Below are 24,045 nucleotides of genomic sequence, written 5' to 3' on the forward strand. Positions count from 1 at the left end.
TTTCATATCATTCAACCAACATAAGGCCCTGTGGAATAAGCCTTTGGCTTTCTTTGACCATCTTGTACTTTAGACATATAATGCTTTAATCATACTTATCACCAATCACATTGACCATCAGCTCTGATTTCAGTCCATAGGAACTTGCAAGCTTATTAAGTGCTGAAGTCATATGTAGCCATGAAATAGCTGTGCAGATTAAAATACTGTGGATAGATTGTTATTCATCTTCCCATCCCTGTAACAAAATACTTGAGTGAATTAACCTATAAAAAGAAAAGGTTTATTTTGGCTCATAGTTTTAGGGGTTCCAGTTCATGACAGGGCAGGTTCATTGCTTTTAAAACTTTGGTAGAGGTGTCAGATGCCATGGTGTGGGGTGCAAAATGAGCAGACTGCTCACCTTATGGCCAAGAAACAAAAGAAAAAGAATTAACAGGTCAGGGTTCCACAGTCTCTTTTTAAAGAGTACACTCCTAGTCACCCAAGGACTTCACATAAAACCCCACGTCCTATGGGTTTTACCCACCTTGAAGACCAAACCTTTTAACATATGCACCTTTGGGGGATATTCAGCATTCAAACTACAGCTTGTGTATTCTTTGATCTTTCACAGATTCTGGCTCATGAGCTGCACATAATATGTACATCAGTCATTTTGTAACTGTCTGTTGTGCTAGATTTAAACATAACATATTCCTTTGGGAAGGGGGGATTGCAATTACTGGGAAAGAAATTCCTTTACTTGTATAATTTTTAGAGTCCAGAATATTTATAAAACTAATTTGCCTTAAAACAATGTGATTTTTAGATTGTGTTTTCTTTCCTTGTTAACAGACTTTTGTTAGAAACTAACATTTTTATCTTACTTCTGAAAGTCCTGTTTTACCAGAATTCCTCTTCTCACTAACACAAATTAGTATTTACCTTAAATATAATGCTTTTAAATTTTTTGAGACACCAATAACTGTGGATACTTACGAGATTTCTGCCTCTGTAACAAAATACCTGAGATAATTAATCTATTGGGAAAAAAGTTTATATAAAAATCATGTGACACTTAAGTTTTGCTTTTAGCTTTTTGATCACACTGGATATTTGTCTGCTCTTTTCTAGGCAAACCTGAATCATGAAATGGAATGAAGCTGAAAAATCAGTGACATCTTTGTGAATTTGGGATGATTGTGATGATCTCAGGTGCACACAACTAGACTCTTAACTGCAGCAATGAGTTCAGACGAGAAAGGCATATCCCCTGCTCATAAAACATCCACTCCAACCCATAGAAGTGCCTCCTCTTCAACATCCTCCCAGAGGGACAGTAGGCAGGTAAGAGAAGGAGATACAGTACATTTATTGTCTTATGTAAATACTGTACATGAGGAGAGGATGTAATTGCTAATTAATTATGAAATTTTGTTGTAAATTTCTTTATATTCCTTAGGAAAACTCAGTGTTTTCTGTAGATGTCTTTGATGGTTCATGAAACGCCTCCTTTTGATCTTCTGTCACTTAGGACCCTTTTTATAGAATGTGGACCACAGAATGGGGGCAGGGTGTCTAAGGGTCTTCTTGAGTGATCTCATTGTCTCTACATGGAGTGAATCTGACATCAGGAACTCTGCTTTTCCTCTGTGCATTTGTGGAGGTGAAAAAGGATCTATAAACCTGCAAAGCGCTTCTTTCTCAAGGGCTCGCACTGATTGACCCAGCCCTAAATTCTGTGTTTGGTTCCATGGCAGGAATTAGGTTACAGAGTAATTGTAAAATCAGAGAATTTTAAAGCAGTGAGAACTCAACAGTTTTAAAGTCTACAGAGGTATGAATTGTCATTGCTTGTTCTGCCATTTGAGCCAATCCTGTAAGTTATTTTTGTTTACAGTTACATCGTTACTATCTTAGTGATGCTTTTCTGTCTGGCTTGTGTGAAGGTTGATCACATGAAAGATCTCCATTGTCAAACAGTGAAGCTGACACAAATCTAAAAATAACTACTTTCCATTATAATATCGCTTTATGATAGAATTTTGATTGTGTAACTGGAAACTTACCAGTTTTTATGAAAACTTTCATTTGAGCAACTCTCGATTTGTGAACATTCTTGCAGGATCCCTTCATTTCTTTCTGTCCCCACTACCATTTTATGTGTTCAGAGCACATTGCCTAACTTCTAGAAGTATATGCATCAATTTTTAGTAGTCCATCGCAGATGTGGGTCTTGAGCCACCCAGTTCAGCTGTGAATTCATTCTTCTAGATAGTGGAAAAGGCACTGCTGGGCATGCCCCAATCTCTCTCCCCTGATACTTCCCCTTCCCGTTTCTAGCAAAAAATGCTGGGGGAATCTGTAAGAACCAAGGATTCTTATATGTATAGCTTTCACAGATCCTCAGGCAAATATTTCCACTGCAGGATCTGGGGAATTTTTTGCACTGGTGTCTTTGGGTTCTTCAAGGAAAGCACCCATACTCTCTGTTCCTTAGAAGGAGATATATCGTTAAGTGAAGTGTGATAAGCAGATACGCTGTTAAATGTGATTGCACACAGTTAATATACTAACTGCATCTGTGGAGCCAAAGAAAGAGAACCATGAATGAAAACAGTTGTGTATTAAATCACTACTGCTCACTGAGATGCTAAGTTAGCAAATTCAGTTTGCACTTGTTCAGCTCCTGCTCTCTGTCTCCCAATCCCTCTTTGTCTCTGCCTTTCACTATCTCTGTCTCTCTCGGGTTTCTCCATTTTTCTCTTGCCCTTCACATTAAAAGTGAGAGATGTTTTTAGCAGCATGACCTTCCTGGCTGCTGCTGGGGTAAAGGAAGGGAATGACCCAGCTTGCCCTGGAGACTTGTGGCAAATTAGAAAGACTGATGACTGCTGTAGAAACATCTGTCACGCGTTATCTGCCTGTTGCACCTGAGCTCCGGGGCTGGCGTACAAAACAACAGAGACAGCAGAAAGCCTGGACTGCCAGAGGGAGCACGAAGAGGAAATGTGTGACTCCTGACTGGCTTGTGGATGGAAAGTTTCATGATAGGAATGAAACCGCATGTATGAATATTGGTCATGAATTCCAGACCAGAGACACTGAGAAATGCTGCCATTTATTAAGGATAATATTTCCTTTCATTCTTACTTATTTTGGCAGGTGGAAACTCTCCCAAATATTTTCTCTTCTGGTTCCTTCCTGCTTCTTGTTTTGTATCTGTCCGTCTCTCTCCAGGGAAAAATGAGTGAAAAAAGCAATTACGGTTCTGTTTTTCTTTCTTTGTCCGTTCTCTGCCAAACACTAAGAATGAATTTATAGAACCAGAAATTTTGAGTGATCTTGATGTGACATATAATGAGGCAGTGCTTTTTGCATGCATCTATTTTTGTATGGTAACTATTTTCATAGACATAAACAAAGTTTAGTAATTTGTCATTGTGTTCTCTCCATTCTCCTGATGTGACCAGCAACTATGCAGATGGTGCCAAAGTCCAACTCTGTTCCTGTCCTAAATTAATCATGTAGATAAAGGATCTAGCATACAGCTATGAATTCAGTGGTGTTTCTTGATGTACATTTTTTGCCTGTGCTTCCCAAACCCTAATCCCAAACCACTGATGAACTGACTGAACATTATTTCAGGTGTACCACCATCTGCCTTAAATCTATGTGTATAAATCAGTTTGCTCACTTGGGAGGCTGAGGTAGGAGGATGGTTGTAAGTGCGAGGCCCCCACCTGAGCTAAAAAGTGATTTAAAGGCCAGCCTGACTGCATAGTGAAACCCAATCTCAAGAAAAAGAAAAAAGCCAGAAAAATGAGTTTGCTCTAAGATAACCATTTTCTCAGAGTTGGCCTCTATGCCATGCCTTTCACGTTTGCTTCTCCCATATTCCATATATTAAGTCTTATTGGTCATTTCTTCCTCCGTAATATCATTTTCTTCTATTCCTCCCTTTAGCTCCCAGCCCAGATTCTCATTACCTCTGCCCAGGCTCCTGCCCAGGCGCCTGCCTCCCTTATGACCTCCCCATCACAAGTCCTGAATATGGCAGATTGCTTCTTGAAAATCTTCAAAGACTCTATTACCCACGTGATTAAAGCCAGACTTCCTTGCATGGCACCCAGCAACCACCATCATCTGGTCCAGCCTGGTATCCCATTTCCTCCCCCCTGTGCCCACAGTCTGCTCACGGGTGCTAAGCCTGCCCTGCCTCCATCTCTGCCTTGTCTTTTCCACATGGAAATCCTACCGCCCTCCTCCCCACCCAACGCCTTCCTGTGCATCAAAGTGCAACTCACATGACACTTTCCCCTGGCCACCCAAACCCGCATTAGCCTCTCCCTTCTCTGAACTTTTAAGACACTGACATTTTTGTACCCTGATCTTGTTATGTTCTGATCTCAATTGTATCAGGAGCTCTCTTAAACAGACTGTGTAACCTGATTATTCAGAGACAAACTTTGGACCTATAGCGTTTTAAGGTAGCCTAGAGAATACTTTTAAAACCTGCAACATATTAATCTATCTCATATTATAAAATTAACATTCCATCCAGATTTATTTGACCTCTCTCCTGTCCCTTTCTCATGGATAAATAAAACAAAGAACATCTGCGCAGAGTAGCAGTTGACTGTCTATCCTGTCACTAAGTTATGTCAGATGACAGATGAAGGAGGGAGAAAGGTTAGACACAAAGTGCCCCGGTGCCCTTGTGATTTCATCAAGTGTTTCTTCAGCAGTCATGGGGTCAGGAGTCCACTTAGTGTTAAAGAAGTTAGAAGTCTTAGTAATTGTTCCATTTATGTTTCACTGAAGTCCAATATGAGATCTTAGGACTTCTACAAAATTGCCTCTGTGTGTGTATGATCAACTATGACTCATAAGCTAATATATATATTATATATATAATATATGAAATATAGGAAAAGAGAGTTCTGTCAGGTAAATTATAGAAATACTAAACAAAGTCTCTTGGCCATGTATATTAATAAATTAATGGAAACACTATAGACTCAGTAGTAGATTGCAGTTTAGCTGGTACTTTCTGATATACCACAGTCCTCCCTTTTTACTGAGTTTAGTACTTATATATGTTGATGGCCTGACTCCTGAGAGCTCTGGAACTTGTGATCCATGATCCCGAATGTCGATAAGGATGCTTTCGTGGTAATATTTAACTTACCCAAGGAGATCTCCACATGGATGCTAAGAATGCATCTCAAACTTAGTGCGTCCAAAATTGAACTGTTTCTCCTTCAAGCTGCTCCTTCCTGGTTTTTCTCTCAGTAAGTGACAGATCTGTCTTTCCATTTGGTATGTCCAGAAACCTGAGAGTCATCCTGTGTTTTTCTCCCTTCTCACACCCTGTTTCTGTACCATTAGCAAAGCCCGGCAGTTTTACCTCCAGGATGCACCTGGATTCTGGCCATTTCTAACCACCTCCTCCAGACCCGACCCGCTCTATTACCATCATTATCTGCCTGTTCTCCCTGCTTCTACCCTCACTGACATGCAGGTGATTCTTTACAGAGCAGTCTAAGTGTTCCCTTGAAAACAAGTCTGTCCAATTTGGTTTATGTATATCTCACCATTTCTATTAGTGTTCCTTAGGAGTAGTTGCATCTGTGATAAATCAGAATCATATTATGACAAATTTAAATTTTCTTTATGTCTTCTGGTAGTGTTCAACATACTCCATTCAAAATACGGCATCTTGGAATTTGAGGAAACAGCAGAAGCAGAGAATTCTGTGAGCTCCCTCTGAGACAGGTTCTAGGGCTGTAATTCCAGAGATTCCCTTCCTGTGCTGCAGGAGAGGAACATCTTTGTCCTCAATGGGACAGATATGTCAAGAAGCAGCTGACAAACAGACCTAGCTAAATGTCCTCCCATTTAATACTACTAGATGACACGCTTTGTTCCAGTCATATTTTTTTATGACTGTCTACTCTTTATGAAGCATAGCATTAACATACATGGGGTCTTCTTTGGGTCTTCATTACTGAGGGCTGTGTATTTTTTAAAACTTTAAATTTGTAGACTTCTCTCATGGTACACTGTCTTTTGTTTTAGGGGTCCCAGATAATGAACCTAGTGAGGAATAAGAATAAAAATCTTTTCTCTCCTACTCTTAACATAAGACGGGAAGTAGTGGAATAGGATAGAGACAGGAGATCAGAATATATACCTGAAAACTGGTAGATTTAATAAGCACATACAGTAGCATAGCTGGATATAAAGTCAATACTCAAAAATCATTAGCCTTCCTGTACATGAACAACAAACTCTCTGAGGCATAAATTAGGGAAACAGTATCTTCCACAGTAGCATCTGTCTTGGTTACTTTTCTCTCATTGCTGAGAAAAAATACCCAACACCCAAAATTGAGGAAGGAAAGGTTTATTTAGCTCACAGTTTGTAGAGGTTTGAGTCCATAGTCAGCTTGCTCCAACACAGGGTAGCACGACAGAGGAACAAAGTTCATGACAGCAGAAGACAGAACAAGCAACAAGAGCAAAACAGAAGAACACAGAAAGAAGACTCTTTCTGTCCTTCACATTATATGAAAGCTACCCACCCTAGGGAGTACGTAGTGCTCACCCAGCATTGCACCATGAATCAATCACAAATTATAGAAGCCTGCCCCCATGACATATGACTTTGGGGGACCATCCAGACAGAAACCATAACAGTATCCAAAAGAAATGAAATATGTAAGAATCAATCTAATGAAGGATGTAAAAGACCTCTACGCTGAAAAACAATACTCTATATAAGGAGATTAAAGAGTATATTACAAAATGGAACTTTTGCTTTTGGGTAGGAAGAACCAATAACTGAAAATGGACATACTTCCAAAGCTATTATACAAGTTTAATACAATTCCATCAGAATTTCTGCAGCATATCTCATAGAATTAAAGAAAAGGATCCTACAATTCATCTGGAACCAGAAGAGACCTAAAAAAAATAGGCAATTCTGGGCAACAAAGGCAAGACAGGAGCAATCACAATCCTTGACATGAAATTATGCCATAAGGCTGCTATGATAAAAACAGCATGGTACTGGAAAAAAAAAAAAACCAGACCTGAAGATCAGTGAACAGATTAGAAGATGTAGAAACAACTGCAGACACACTAAGCCACTTTATGTTTGACAAAGATGCCAAAAACAGTTACTCAAAGAAACATAGCCTCTTTAATAAATGGTGCTGGAAAAACTGGCTCTGCCAAAGATTAAAACTGGGCTCATATATTTCAACATGTAGTAAACTAAATTCAGAATAGATCAAAGATTTAATTTTAAAAACAGAAACATTAAATCTACTGGAAGATAGAGCAGGTAAAACTCTTGAAGACAGTGTAGGTAAAGACTTTGTGAATAAAACCCCCATCACACAGGAACTATCACAAGGACTCAACAGCTGAGATCTCATTATTAAAAAGCTTTTTCACAGAAAAAGAAACTACCAACAGAGTCAAGAGACAACTCACAATGTGGGAAACAATATTTTCCAGCTATTCCTCAGATAAAGGATTACTATTGAGAACATAGAAAGAACTGAAAAATTGGACCTCCTAAACTTAAAGCCCAGTCCAAAAATGGGCATTTGAGATGAATACAACTTCTCAAATGAAGTACAAACAGCAAATAAATATTTGAAAAAAATGTTCAACATCATTGGTTGTTATAGGAATGCAAATTAAAACAACAGTGAGATTCCACTTCACCCGGGAAAGAATGGCTGTTATCAAGAAATCAACCAATAGGGGCTGGGGATTTAGGTCAGTGGCATAAGCACCTGCCTTGCAAGCAGGCGGTCGTGAGTTCGATCCCCGGTACCGATAAAAATGAAAAAGACAAAAAAAAAAAAAAAAAAAGAAATCAACCAATAGCAAATGCTGGTGGGAAAAAGAACCGTTCTTCACTATTGGTGGGAGTGTACACTGGTGCAGTCACTGTGGAAATCAGTGTGGATATCCCTCAAAAGACTAGGATTGGAGGTTTCCTTTGACCCAGCTATTTCCCTTCTGGGTATCCTCCCAGAAGAATTAAAACCGTCATACCACCACGATGTATGTGCATGTGTATTTATAACAGCACAATTTGTAATAGCCAGATCTTGGAAACAACATAAATGCCTATCAACTGAAGAATGAATAAAAAAGATGTGGTATTTTTATAAAGTGGAGTACTACTCAACCATAAAGAAGGATAAGCTTGGGACTTTTATAGTAAATGGATACAATTAGAGACCATACTCATAAGTGAAATCAGACTAATGTGTAAACATTGTATTGTCTCTCTAGTGTGAGAAGCTGAAAGAAATAATATATGTATGTGAATATATATATATATATATGATAGTTAACATAGTTATACTACTAATTTCTCTTAGTTCATTGAAAAGAAAGTTTTGCGCTAATATTGTTTGGACAATGAAATGCAGATATCTTGTACTCTGAGTAACTAATTTAAAGATAACAATATACCATGTATTAACTCTTTGTTATCCTCTAATTATGTTGTTTTGAAATTTGGGGATGTTTTTCTTTAGAATAAAAACACTTAAAAAGTATGTATATGGTGATGTTTAAGGTTACTATGTCAAGGTTATATGACTTTAACCCCACAAGGAAGGAAATACCAGATCATTAATATATTCTGTGGAGACGTCGTGGTACTTTGCTATGACTTACAGCAGTAATCATCAGAACACTTTTGCTTGAGAGCTAGGCATGGTGGCACATACCTATAAGCTATCTCAGCACAATGAAGGCTGAGACAGGAAGGTTTCCAATTCTAGGCTAACCTGGGCTATGGAGTTCCGGGCTGACTTGACTACATAGAAAGACTTAATCTCAATTTTTTTCTTTGAATATCTCCTAAAGTACTACTTAAAATTTATGTACTTTGCTACATCACTTTAATTAGCTGTTGTTTTGACGTAGTTTCAGTGTGTCACACTGACAATATTGGTAATTTATGGGAAACAATGATTTTAATGTACCCAGTGGAAACTAAATACCATAATAATTTGGTGCTTACCATTATCTGCTTTAAAAATGCAAGACAAAACTTTAATACTTAGCAAAAGGTTTTGTTTTGGTTTGGTTTGGTTTGGTTTTTGGTACCAGGAATTGAACTCACAGCCGTACGCTCACTAGGCAGGCACTGTGCCACTGAGCTATATTCCTTGCACTTTACAAGTTTTATGTGATTCTTTTTATCCCTGTTCAATTTGCACTTTAGCTTCCTTCTCCTGGAACAGGGATTCTCAGAAGGTGGCAGAGTGGAATTCCTGGAGGCTGTGGTGGAGATTTTACTTCCCAGAGGACATTTGGCAATGTCTAGAAGCAGCTTTGATTGTCAGAGATGGAGAAAAGATCCTAGAGGCATCTAAAGGGTGCCAGCATTGCCACTGAAAATCCCACACTCGAGGTAGCCCAGAACAACTGGGAGCTATCTGATTCAAAATGTCAACAGCGTCTAGAAGGGAAAACCTACTCTTGCAGTGATACATTTCATATGCAAAACTCTTCTTCTTCTTCTTTTTTTAATCAGTACCAGGGATCGAACTCACAACTGCCTGCTTGCAAGGCAGGCGCTTATGCCGCTGAGCTAAATCTCCAGCCCCTGCAAAATTCTTCTATTCATCACCTTTGTATACTTCTCTAAAATAAAAAAACATATATATAACTGATGAAATGACATTAATGACTTGGTAGATTTTTTTTTCTGACATTAAAGCCTATTGAGAATGTTGTTCAATTATTGGTACACATTAATCTAAGTAACGTTAGCTAAACAATCACTACCAAATATAAAAAGCAAAAATACATTTAAATGATCCTAATGAGAAGGATGATGCTTACATTTATTTTTAATTAGTTATTGTACCTTTGGATACATTTTGCTTAGAATTAAAATAGAACAATTCATTGCAAAACAAACAAACAAAAAGCTCAAGAATTCTGCACAGTTGTTAAGAATGGTTAGTGAGTGAATCTCATTATTTCAAAACCAGAAGTGTCATTTCCCAGCCGATGAGAATACTTACATATTTTATCATGATGGTACGTGATAGGGTTGTTATGTTTGTGACCCACTGACTGCATTTTATTTTGGCGCTTATTTTTAATCATTGTTTCTATACTTATATATTTTAGAGAATTTTTTTAAATATACATTTCTAAGATAACCTTGTAAAGAGAATTTCAGGCCCAAGAATCTGCATCTTTAAAAACAAGGCCCTACTTTGATCCAGTTATAATTTCTATAAAAAGTGTCAAAACATATCAGAAAACCAGATTTTATGGCTCTAAGACTCTATGGATAAAAAAAGTATAATTTCCAGGTGATATAGCTATCATGAATGAATTATTCTAGTTCCACTGGATCTTGTTACTTGAGTGAATCAGTCTTTTTGTTTCACAAAAAATCAGAGGAAAAAAAATGCCAACCATTCTTTATATTGATTTATATTTTGCCAAAGCTCAGATATCATGAAACAAAGAATATTTTAAAGCCAAAAGTATATATAAGTCGTAAGAGGCTGTTAATATATCATCTTTCTAGGTTTTATAAAGCCTATATTCAGTATCATGGTTAATCTTTAACAATTATGGAAGATTTGATCAAGAACAGTTCACTTCAAATCCAACAGTAACCTGCTCAGTTACTGCCCACCGGTGACATGTGGCGGCCATCCCCGCTGCTGGAGGGGGACTGTGTGCTGGGGTAACCAGCTGGTGACGTGAGCACCTGGGCTGGAAACAGCAGCCTCTGCTGTCTGTGAAACTTTCATTGTAAGGGAAACAGTTCCTAGAAAAATGAGCAAGTAAGAATATTCCTTACTAATATCTGCACTTCCTGTGCAAGGTTTTTATAACAAGTTTTCTCTTGGACACACGGGCTGATTAAATACATCTCCCAGCGTGGAGGTGAACTGAACTGAAATATCTCTTTTCTGACTCAGACCCTGGAGCATCTTCTTCAAATAGCTTTGTTAAGTGAAACAGCCAAAATGCTATTTCAAAATGTGAGGTCTCTATATTCAGAATTTGAACCCTTTTTCACCTCTGAGTTATGAAAAGAAAATAATGTTATCTCAAGTAAAAATGTTCTGATTCTCAGAGAAAACAATTCAAGCATTCCTAATGTGATACCTAATGTCCAATTAATTCACCTCCAAGTGTTATCAAATGTGGAACCATGTAACCTAAACTCTTAACTCAGGTTTGAGGTTGCTCAGAGCATTCCTGTAAAGTCAGAGAGAAATACTTACCTCCTCTGAAAATCTGCAGAAGGTCTTCACTCAGTTTGGGGGACCAAACACAGGGCATTTGCCCTGAGATACATTTCAGCCCTTTTAATTTTTGACACAGGGTCCCTAAACATCCAGCAGGTTCCCAGACTGTCTTGAACTCTCAGTCCTTCTGCCTCAGCCACCCAGAGTCCTGGGATTACCAGTATATTCCACTGTGCCCAGCTGAGAAAAAAATCTCTTGACGCTAAGCATTTTTAAATTCTTAAATTGCTCCCAATTTCACTTTAGCCTTTTTGAAATTCCACCTGTCCCTGGAATTAATTTTGTAGGACCAATGTCGATGGGAAAATTTTGTGATTTATGTGCATTTTACAAGGTGAGTAGTCTGAAAAGTCTTAAATATTAGGAAAGTTCCTAAACAAGTCAATAGAGCAATACCTGTAACATCTGATATTTCTTAAATTCTCCATGGAGAAAGTTGTCACTATTATCACCTTTTTTGGAGAGCCAAGACATTGCAAAAATTGGAGAAATATCTTGCCCATCGCTGATGAGCACCCACGCCAGGGCTTACTCCCTGGAGTCCTGTTTGGGAGGCCCTCGCTGATTTGATCAATTATAAAACTTGTCAAAATGAATATCCAAAAGCAGGCCTTCTGTGTTCTGCTGCTCACTTCCGAGTTATGTATCACCTCCTCATTTTTACCCTAGCAAAATAGTGATTTCTCACATCCTCATTGGCCTGGGAAACTACAAACCAAGTGATACACAGGTCAAAAATTTTCAGAGTTATCGTAGAGTGCTCATTGTGGTAATTTTATGTTATCTGTGCTTTTCTGAATTTTCTGCATTTTTACTACATGTATTTCCTTCGGAATGCGAACCTTGATCATTTGCTTACAACTGTTACTAAGCTTTTCTGTTAAAGGAACTGCACTAACAGTATGTTTGCTGCCCCACCACTTAGAGGTCCCTGTTGCCTGCTGTTTTGTGTTTGCTCAGTGCCTATCAAATGTGCCGAAACAGACCACTGGAAAGAAGTTTGCCACCTGGCACTCAGATACTCATTACCCATCAGTGAGTCAGGAGTCCCTTTCTGGGTCTGTTTGCTCTTCCCCTGCTGTGCTAGCTAAGCCCTTTGGCTCTCTAGGCTGCCCTTACCCATTTTCACTTTAGGTTCTCCCTAACCCCACAATTCCTCATTTTAGGTAACATTTTTTTACAGCAGCAGACTCATCTGTTGGTTCCAAGATTAACACCGCCTGATAGATGCTCAGGCATAACACCAAATGGAGGGAGCCACACTGTAATCTGTTAATGAATCACAGAGGCCTGTCATTGGCAGGACAGTAGGCCCAGAAATCTGTCATTACGGAAGTGTTCCCAGGAGACTGTGATTCACTGGGGTTCGGAAATCATCACTCTTAGGATAGACTGGTAGGAGTTTCATTGGGACCATAGGAACATCAAAAGACCACAGATCTGCAAAACTGCTTTATTTGGTTTTCAAATGGAGGCTTTTACCTCCCTCAGCCAGAATTCACTGTAAATCTTGACAGAATGTAAAGTACACATACACAAGTAAAAGAAAACCCCTACAGACTACACATTTTATATTTCAAGTGCCAGGCACTTTGCCTCAAATCCCAATTAAGATTTTGTAAAAGGTGTAATAGGATTGGTGCAGTTTTGGAGACATGAACAGTTCTTGTATTTCTATGAAACACGTTAACTGGTTTTACTTTTTTGGAGGGAGGTTTAGGAATATGTATCTAAAGTCTTTTATGTCCTATTATAAGATCAGTAATGGAGCTTCTAAATAATATGTATTCTAAGGAAACGATCAAATATATATGTATTTCTGTGCACAACTGCTTATCAATGTTTTTATAGTAGTAAAACAATAGAAAAAGTCTAACAAGTATTTTCATAAGCTCTGTTACAGCTGTGCAGTAAAATATTTCAAAACTGCTAAAGTGTTTTTGAAGAATGGCTCTTGTGGAAAAAATTATAGGTAATTGAAAAACTAGGTTACTAAGTGGAAAAAAGTATGATTAGAATTTTTTTTTAAGAATTGAGTGTGTGTGTGCATTTTTTAAAGCTAAAAAACACTACATACTAATATATTAAAAGAGTTTGTTGCTTATGCAGAGTGTTTTTAAGGTCTTATTTTTATTTTTCTTCAATTTCTACAATGAATGTTTGTAGTCATTTTTATGAGTTGTATGTGTAACTTTAAAAATTGTATTTGGGATATAATAAATATTATAAAACTTTTAATGATACGATTGATTATAAACCCTAACTATAAGTTTACGATTGAAAGTTAAATAAATGTGAAGGCCACGTGCAAAACTTGGAGCAAGTTCCTAAAGCCATCTTGAGGTGCTAAGACCTCAGCGGGGCCACCTTTGTCTTCCGTATTAACAGCATTTAATCTCATGGCCATTTAATTATGCCAGAGTAAAAGCAAAGACTCTGGATGCATTGTAGCAAATATTTATTCATTCTTTCATTCTGCAGATATTCACAGTACCTGTAGATATATCTTAGCCTGCATGGTCTGAGTTTACCAGGGTGATTTAAACAGCTTAACTCTACCTCGCATGTACATATTAGAAACAGTTAAAGGACAAATAGGGGAGGTTTTAGCCTATATTGTTAGCAAAATCATCTTGGTGACCATTGTACTGCAAATCCTTTGTGATATGGGATAATGGTGAAAGCCTCCTAGAAGATTACAGATTAATTTTAGCATTCTTTTCAAGTCACAAGGGAGTATTCTCTCGCCTTTTAGCTAGCTCTGCGTGTTCTGGAGCCATTATTTGTGAAATGGCCAATTCGTCCACATTAGTTGCCACTTGCCTGTAATTGCTGTAATGAAACACGGTCAGTATGTGCTTTTACTGTTCGTTGTCTTTTCCGATACCTCTATTTCATTATCAGGTGTTAAGAGTACAGTGTGAAGAGTGAATTCACCAGTAACTTCTGCTCCCATTTCTATTTAATAACAATAATAGGAGAGATAGGTAGATTGATAGTTGGTCTATCAATCAATAGAATAGATAGATCTATATATTTATGTCATCCTGAATCCTATTAATTTTTGTACAATTAATACGCGTTAGTGTATGCCTATGCTTTTTGTCACTTCATAGTCAAGGTCCCTAATGCTTGTCAGCTCTTAGGGGAGTACTCGATAATACCAATTGATACTTCTCACAATGGTTTCCAAAGGAATGGGGGGCTAGAGGTATTGATTCATAATGACCTCACCATCCCTGTGCAGGAAGAATCAAGACCATTATGACTTAGTTTTCCCAAGTGTGCTGTGTGGACTTTTTCTAGCTACTATTTCTAAAATTTTCTATTTTCTAGGGTACATGGAAACTCACTATTAGGCATTTCTCACTTATGTGGAAACTTACTAAATGCATTTCTGCAACCATTTAGTGAAAGCAAAGGCATTCCTTGCTCTGGAGTAACCAGTGGGGTGACTACTTGTTCACCCCTGGCCCTTTAGCTTTGGTAATTTTAATATTTTAGCTATTGCAAAGGAAAGAACAAACATCCTTATGGAAATTACTGACGTAAGAGGACCACAGGCAGGTCCATGCATATCACCACCTGAGGCATTCAGCTGGGTACAGCATCCACATTGCTTTCCCCCTTGGGATTATCTAGGAACTGCCTCCATTCACACTGGCAGCTTTCTGAGTAAATTCTCATGCCCAGGAAACAAGTGGCACTAATTGTGGTTATTGGATTAACTGTGTAATGTGATGGCCAACTACGTATGGATTCATTATTCCCGAGCTTTGTGGGTATCTTTCAGTAGCAAAGAAAGTACATAAGATTCCTAGGCATTCATTCATATAGTGCTGACGACTGGATAGTAGGTACTATTTATTTAGTGTCTGGTATACACCAGTGTCTGGGCAGCACTGTATATACACTAAGTGACAGCTGTCTGACTTGCAATGAGATCCCCATTTTACAGATAGAAGATACTGAGCTGAGAGTGGTTAATGATTCACGAGTCACATTGTAACTGGAATGAGGTCTGGTGTGCTGGTCTGCATGGCTGCAAAACTTGAGGTTCTTTCCTCTGTGTCATCCACTGCATCCTCAAAGCAAGTGCTAGCTGACTTACTCTTAGTCCCTGAAAATTAGAAACTGGAAATTAACCTTGAGGTGGGTCAAGGATGGCAAAGAAATTAACCTTGAGATTGTATAATATTTAAGAAGCCCATCATCTTTTCCTTTTTGTTTTGCTTATTTCTGCTGCTCAGTATCCACAGCAGGTTGTGATGGAGGATGTTATATAATACCTCCAGTTAGTCTAAGGGATTTCCCTACTAGAAACTGCTGTGATTTTTCTTTTTAACATTAACATTAGCTCATTAACATTAGCTTTAATTTTTCCAAAAGGAAATATTGGCCAGGGATTTAGCTCAATGGCATAAGCACTTGCCCTGCAACTGTGAGGTGATAAGTTCGATCCCTGGTACAAAAAAAAAAAGGCAATATTTAAAAGCTTGGATTCTGAACTAAAATCTTGATTCACATTTCTATTTCAGCAGTTATTGACCTGTGCCTCTCTTAGCTTTTCTGTGCTTCACTGTTTAATCGGCCATAAAATCAGTTTAATAATCATTACTCAGGAGTCTGTTGTGGAGATATAACCAAAGAATCTGTGTAAAGCATAGTCACAGGAGTACAGAAAGCACTAAATAAATATTACTTTTCATCATTCTCAACCTTTTGTAGCATATTAGAATCACTGAAACAATGTTGTTATTATTATGAATAAGCAATCACTAGGAGATAATCCTGATAGCAAAATACTTGAGAAGTTTCTAATTATTTTTGATATATTTCTTTGAAAACATTTTATATTATTTATGAATAAAAATAGCTTATGTAAGGTGGATAAACGATTTCTGTGGCGTTAACATTCAGAGAGCAGTGGCCTGCCTTTATTACGTGTATGTAAAGTGAATCTACAGAATTCTGTAGCCACATCCTAAAACATACCCAGCAGTTCCTTTCTATCTCTGAGAAATGAAATTAAAGTAAGGAAATGACAAGAAACCCTGTGCAACAGATCTTCTGGTTCTCATTTTCAGAGTCTTGTTTCTTCTACGTGTGTCACGTTGAACCATTAAGCTATTAATAAGTCTCATTGTCTGTCTGTTTACCACATCTTTGATACGAGGAAACTGGTATCCAACAGTCACGTTGGCAGATTTCCACCTGCTGCCCAGGAGGTACTCAGACTGGTGAATGCCAGCCCTGGGAACTTGCTTAGACTAGGCTAAAGAGCCACAGGGCAATGGGTACTCCAGACTTCTGACCTGAGCTAAGTATGTCTCTCTTCTCTCTGAGCAGAGGGAACAAGAGGTGGGTAAGTATTGCCATCTTCTCTGTGTATTGTCAGTTCTTTTAAAAATTGTACTGGAAATTAAAGTGAAATTTTAGGATATGAGAGGAAACTTTATTTCAAAAGAGTAATAAACAAGTTTGCATAATGCTTTGTTTAACTTGCTTATATAAGGTGTATGAGCTTTTCAGGACAGTGGGATATGTTTTCATGTTATTGTGAAAGAGTAGGAAAATAGCTATCTTTTAAAAGTAGAAAAATTACAACGCACATTACGATCTTAAGGGAAACCACGTGAAAAGACCTTTTGTAACTGCAGGTGTTACAGAGTCAGATTTGATGTGTGTTCCTCATTGACCAGCTGTAGCTTTAAATCTAATCAACAAGAGCCTAGTGATTAACCCACTCTCTTCTTCACTTTAAAAAGTCAGACTTTTTAAATGTTTTCAAAAGTTCTTTTTCAAAAGAGCTATGATTTTTATAATTCCAAAGTAACAAATAATTATGCTTAATTATTTGTTAATGATACTAAGGGACTGTTCTCTACAAATTAACCAGAAAACACTGAAAATTTTTTTAAAAATGGGAGAGATTTTTGTGGTGCTTAAAACTGAACCCAGGTCTTTATATATACCAAACAAGTGCTCTGCCACTGAGCTACAGGCTGGGGTGCAGGGCAGGGTGCATTGTGGGTAAAAGAAATGACACTATGATGAAGATGGTTTAAGACTAAGTGTGGGGCATTAAAACTTTTTTAGCTGATGACATTAAAAAATAGCTGTCAAGGTACTTATATATTTTATGTAAAATATAAAGTGGTTAAGTTTGTTATATAACTTTAGGTACAGCTTTAGTTTTAAATAGCATAAGTTTGAAGCCATTCAAGGTATTGAAGACATTTTCATAATGATGGTTAATAATACGCAGATATAAGACAGGCAAGTTTATAAAAAGCTAATGACTTTGCTATATGGGAGGTTAAATAAAATGACTTACTTTTAGTTAATAGTTAAAATGAGAATAAATGGGTATTTTATAAATTGTAATTTTTAATAGACTATATACATACTTGTGGTAATGAAAATACTCATTTATTACAATGGCTCAGTAAACATTTCTATATATTTGCACCTTGGCAAATCAACATGTAGGATTCAGATTTTTCACTCATTTTTAGTATGTATGTACTGTACTCGCTGTATTAGAAGTGAATGAACCTCTACCTTTTCTTCCATAATATAAACTGTTTTGCGGAATAGATATTTTAGGAATGTTAGTTCTGGATCATGATCCATAAAATTTTGGCAACATTTAAAGACTCCTTTTGCATCTATAGAGATAAAACTCATGTTTACCATACTTTAAATATACCAACCATTTCTATGTCTGTGTCTTCATACAGAAATTAAGGGATTTAGTTTTCTCTTCCTGGCCAAGTTGCTTAAGTTTAATCCTTCTTTTCCACCTACATAGTTGCTATGATCAGGTTTCTTTCCATGTTTTGCTTCTATTACTGTGTTTTCAGGGGGGAGGGATGGTGAATTTGCAGTGTATGTATGTTTTTCTGCCCAGCAACCTGAAAGTCCAGAAAGGGAGGGAGTCTTTAAAGAAAAGTTCAGACCAAAGACAGCTGCCTGGATAAACTACATAAGCAAAAGCAGTAGCCACATGGGACACGGTGAACCAATGGGCTCACAAAATTGTTCAGTGTTATAGGGTTTTATTTTTTGGTGTATGACCTCCCTCTAGAACACAGACATCACAAGAACAGTTCTCTCGCAGGGGATTTAGCTCAGTGGCATAAGAGCCTACCTGGTGAGCATGCAGTTGTGAGCTCCATCCCTGGTACCACAAAAAAAAAGAACAGTTCTCTCGCCTGCTTTCTTCTTTACGTTCTTTTCTGTCACTTTCTTTTCTGTGTTGATACCCAGTAATGATATGCTGATTCACTGAATGAATTAATGACACATGCTACCAAGGTTTGGATCTTCTGATTTATTATATTTACTTGACTAGAATTTTTTGTATCCTATTAGATGATAAGGGAACTTACTATTAAAATGTGTGACTTCTAAATGATTCTAACTCTTGATTTTTTAAAAAAAAAGATTATATTATGGGATCTTGTCTCCCTCTGGATAATTATCACAAATTATAAAATCATTTAATAATAGAAAGTAAAGTAATTTAATGATGAGAGAAGCATTTTGTATTTTTCTTTACAGTGATACCTGCATGCATTTACTGTCAATGTTTCTTAGAAAATTTACTTCATTTTTAAAAATACCTTTATTGGTTTTGTCTTCATAGTATTTATATTATGGAGGTAGGTTTTGCTCAGATGTACTTGATAAATACATAAGACAAGATTCATTTCCCATATAAGCTTGCGTTGTGTCAAGAGAGTTTGGGATTACTAATGAGCAGATATGTATACTTTTGCTTAAGACATATTAACTAGTTTTTAAAAATTTTTGAAATGTGTTAGTTTAAAAAAATATTTCCCTCCAAAGAAGCATTATGAAAAAAGAATAACTTAATATATCAAAATACTCTATTTTAAAAATAACCACAAATTTTTAAATTCTAGAACCTAAGCAGTTGTCAAACATCCTAGTCCCAAGAAGTCTTTACACTCTTAAAAATTACCAAGACTTTTAAACAGCAGTTGTTTGTGTTGTTTAAAGGATTGTGTTTATCGTTATTTACAGAAGATAGAAATATTCTCTTCCTGACCTATGAATGCTCTTCATAGTCTTTGTAAAAGGCATCTACTTTTTCTTGTACTTGATGTATTATTTTCCTCTCTGTGCACTTCTGTAAGAAACTCTAGAGACCAAACAACATTAAAGCTCTGGACTTTTTGACCTAAACCTTTCTCTTTATTTATTAGCATTTTCTGTTGGAGAAATGAACAAATACATCTGTCTAAAGTAATTAGCCAAAGTAATAGAGGTACCCTTCTCAAAAAGTCATAAAACTGTCTGCCGTACTCAATTTTTCTGTGTCCTAAAGTTTTTCCAAAGCTACTCCTCTGAGTCCTCTGAGACAGAAACTGGCTTTGCAGCTGACGTTTAGCGGTCCCTCCATAAGAAGGAAGATAAAATCCTCGCTGACCTGTCTTCCTGCCTGCTGCCCTTATCTTTGGTCTCTGATGTACTTGATGTTTTTAACCCTGCTTCCTGTTTGAGCTGTGGTCTGTGTGATCTCACCTACATGCCCATCCATATGAGGAGCAAGTGTCTAACCCGGGCCTGTATTTCACTCCTTTTCAGAGCATCCACATCCTGGAGAGGACTGGTTCCACCAGCACCGAGCCCTCCGGAAGTCGGCATTTGCTAGAACCTGAGCCAGTCTCCCTCTCCAAGGTCAGTGACAGAGGATGTTGCTTTCCCAGATGGAATCCTGCCTGCCTGGGGCCAAGCGAACTGTGAATAACTTTTCCATTTGGCTCCCCTAAGGTAGCTGTGACACCAGTCGTATGACAACTCTTCCAGCTTCCTTCTGACTGCAGTACAGTTTCTCTGCCTTGCGTAAGGAGAGACTGATGAAATAATTTACATTAGGTTTGCAGGGTTATATACAAATGGCTAAAATTCTTTTTATTTTAGGGAAAAAGGAAAGAGAAAGCATCGTTAGTACCTATAAGAGAGAGCAGTAAATATTTCTGTGCCAAAGTAATGGGGGAAAAATCACTGGATCCAGCAATAATCTTGATATTACTAGCTACTGTTGTTGCCTGTGGTCTGCACACCAGGCACTATGCTGAGGGCTTATATAGAATAACCCATTGCATATAATTCTTAGAAACAGCTCCATGTAGATATTTGCTCTTTTATAGAAAGAGAAAGAGGTCTTCCCCCCGCCCGTCAAAAAAAGCTGTTAAGAACACGGCAGAAATTCAAATTTAAATTTGTCCAGCTCAACAACCAATACTTTCTCACCATCTATGACCTGCAGGGTAACAGTACCTGCACGCGGTGGCTTTCACACAGTCCCCTTCTGTCTCCTCGCCTTCGCGTGAACACTGTAGATCATTTATTCAGCTTCTGCTGTCTCATGGGAGGTTCCTTCCCCCATCAGCCTGCTCTTTCTTAGCTTAGGGGAGCATGTCTAAAGGTAAAAGTCAGTCAAGGAGGTGGCATCTTACCAATCCCAGCCCTCCTTGAGAGGCTCAGTGCGCTGGCTCCCTTCTCGAAGAACTCTGAACATATATTACATGTGGGGTTTAAATTCAGTTATAAAAATAGCACTTTATTTCCAAAGATAGCTAGCTTCTAAATATGTGTAGCTGATCCTTTCATTTTGCGTTTCCTAAATGAAACATAATCTGTAAAATGAAAAACACAACACTATCTTGGTGTTACAGGATATATGCTCTCACACCTCTATACTTTGAAGACTTTATAAGCTACTGAGTTCATGCTGTCAGACAGAAGTAGATTGCTAAGCTAAGGAAAAGGGGGAATTACCAAACCGTAAATTCAATTTAGAGGAAATAAAAAGTGGCTGACTTCTGTTTGAACAGCAAATAAAGAGCGAATGCTTGGTAAATATGATTCATGTATCTCCTTGCACATCAGTTCACTCATATAGTTAGAAACGGAGACAGCAGAGAAATATAGAGCAATGGAAAAGGCAGCTGACGGTTATCAAGCTTGGTTTTGTCCTGGGCACTGGGTTAGAATGTGATCTCTCAATCAGCCAACCAGTTCATTGAAGTCAGTCCTAATGTTCTTGTTTTACTAACAATTGAGTCTCATTTCCCAAACATAAAGGCTTCAAATTGGCCAAACACTATAATTTCTCATGGTTAGTCCAGCTCACAGCAGCCTGGGGTGTGGATCCATTTGCCTGATCAAAAAACTTGGGTGGGGAACCCACAGCATCCGCTTGTCATCTCTTCATGTTGTTGCCTGTTTGGATCTAGCTGTAGGCCTAACAAGCCGTAATTGTGATTTTGAATTAGAAGGTACAGAATAAATCTTGGGGCCTCCTGGAATTAGAGGCTCACCTGCAGTCAAGTACCACAGAGAACCGATCTAGGTAGCACAGCATCTCATTCTCTTTTGGCTCCTTTGGAGAAAGGAGACTTCCTGGGCACTGGCTGGTACTAGAAGAATTTCATTTGAAGGACACAGTTTCCTAGCTCAAGATTTGTTTCAAATCCCTAGCTTGATGCCTTCCACTCTTAGAGCATTTTAATGTAGTGGAGCCTCCACAACTGTCCCCGCCCACCTATGCACACACACACAGACACACACACACACACACACACACCATCATGCGTGCACACCCATGGAGTGCAACCCCGAGAAAGGAAATGTCCCAGTTTTTTTCAGGTGAATAGGCTTAAGCTATTATTAGATTATTTTTTGTTTTTAGTCATTGTTATTAGAGAAAAAGTATTTTGAGACTTCCATAGTACCAAAAATGTTTGCATATTTGAGTTAGGTCTGGTACTGACATGATCACATTAGGACTTTTGTCCATTTCTATTTTAAGTACACCTAGGAGAATTGAAGAGTTTCAGCAGAAAATAAGCATCAGTTGAAATTTCAAAAGAAATTCAGTTGTCAGAAAGATTAGTTTTCTTTTGCTAGATCCAGCTTACTAAGCATAGCAGGAAGAATTTTAACATACTACATAGAAGAACATAGAAGATTCTATCTTGTACTGAGATGGTTATTCATTTCTTACAGAACTTGTTTGTAATATTGTCATCAATGTTTATAATTGAAATGAAATAGGGAGAGCATTGTTCACTCTGATTATGTACTCTGCCTCTTTGTGAGCTTGACAACTTATTTAATTGTAAGAACTATATTAAAGTTTTTTTCTCTTTTGCTAGGCAGAGGAATATTACATCAGAGCAAATGGAATTGTTGATTCACAGTTGCAGCATTTAGGTCACACTTTAACCTTTTGCTTTTTCTATCTTATCTCTTTTTTCCTGCTTCAGTTAAATTCCCGATGAAAAGGAAACCACTCTTAATAGAAATCAATAGCCATAGTTCCAGAGGGACAAGCTGCTTCTACATTTTGAGTTAATTTAGGAAAAGGAAAAAGAAATGCATTTGTACTGATTATTAAATGTTTCCTTTTCACTATTTATATCTAATAATGTTCATCTTTCATGCACGCATGCGCACACACATACACACACAAAGTTAAACACTATTCTTCAAGTAAGATCTAGCAGATATACAAATCTATTCCATTAGAGATACTACCCATAGATGAAGCCGCTCAAGGAAGAAATGTCTTTATATACTGATGTTTAAGAACAGAGGATACATTTATAGATATATGGGTAATCTGGTGAATTCTGTTCAACCAAGAGATATATCTATGCATATATGGAGAGTCATTATTTTTAATTTCTTATTTATATCAAAATTCTAAAAAAATAATTAGTAAAAAATCCATCATTTTGTGGACTAGGATCATTATCTACTTTTTTGGTAAAGGTAGAAAATCAAAATTCTAGCCTTTTTATGTTAATATTTTCTTACTATTTTGACATTGTATGTAAACCTGTTCTCACTTGTTGAATTGCAGTGCCATATTAAGAAGCCGTTCCCTGGTACTGAATAATATGATAATATTACTTGCACTTGTGTTATCCAAAAGAAATGTAATTTCTACAACTTGAAATTATCTCATCAGAAACGCTTTTTTAAAAAAATTTTATTTAAAGAAAAACTAAACAAAACAGAAAATAGGTAGAAATAATACATATGTTCAGAGAAAAAAAATAAATAGTAAGAAATCACTAGTTGATGTTTACATATTGTCGTTTTACAGATAGTTGTTCAAGGTACAAAAATAGAACATGTAAAGTGGAAATTCAAACAGCGAGACTGCAAACAGTTCTGTTCAACTGTCCAATAAAAACTTAGTAACATGGTTGTCAATCCTATACACTTAAACATACATGCAGTTTTCCATATCTTCATTTATGTTTAGATTAAACAAACTAAAGCAGGTTAAAATCATTCTGAACAAAGAATAATAGTATTGCTAGATTTCACATCATGACACTCCATGATCAGCATAGGGTACTGTAGTGTCCTTTTTTTAACTTTAATTTAAAGAAAGACTAAAGAAAACAGAAAATGGGTAGAGATAATACATAATTTCAAAGAAAAAAAACAGAAATCACTAGTTAATGATTACAGATTGTCTTCTTACAAATAGTTATTCAAGATACTAAAGTGGAGCATATAAAGTGGGGATTCAAACAGCCAGACAGCAAACAGTTCTGTTCAGCTATCCAACAAAAACTGAGAAATATTGTTATCAATCCTATACACTTAAACATACATGCAGTTATCCATATCTTCAATTATGTTGAGATTGAACAAACCCAAGCAGGCTAATATCACTCTGAACAAAGAAT

At 37.2% G+C, this 24,045-nt stretch overlaps 1 protein-coding gene across 10 annotated transcripts in view; it reads left to right on the forward strand.

The window, feature by feature from the left end:
• Positions 1 to 24,045, forward strand: part of Osbpl6 (oxysterol binding protein like 6) — a 186,383-nt gene that overhangs the window by 104,839 nt on the left and 57,499 nt on the right. For all 10 annotated transcript variants that reach the window (XM_063259363.1, XM_063259366.1, XM_063259367.1 and 7 more), the window contains 2 exons: positions 1,117 to 1,329; positions 19,919 to 20,011. In XM_063259363.1, coding sequence (XP_063115433.1) covers positions 1,228 to 1,329; positions 19,919 to 20,011 — 195 coding nt within the window. In that variant the 5' untranslated portion in view covers positions 1,117 to 1,227. The remainder of the gene's footprint in view (positions 1 to 1,116; positions 1,330 to 19,918; positions 20,012 to 24,045) is intronic.

The sequence above is a fragment of the Cavia porcellus genome, unplaced genomic scaffold, assembly GCF_034190915.1.
Source record: "Cavia porcellus strain 051 isolate PalLab524CR breed Dunkin Hartley unplaced genomic scaffold, mCavPor4.1 scaffold_12, whole genome shotgun sequence".
Classification (NCBI taxonomy): domain Eukaryota; kingdom Metazoa; phylum Chordata; class Mammalia; order Rodentia; family Caviidae; genus Cavia; species Cavia porcellus.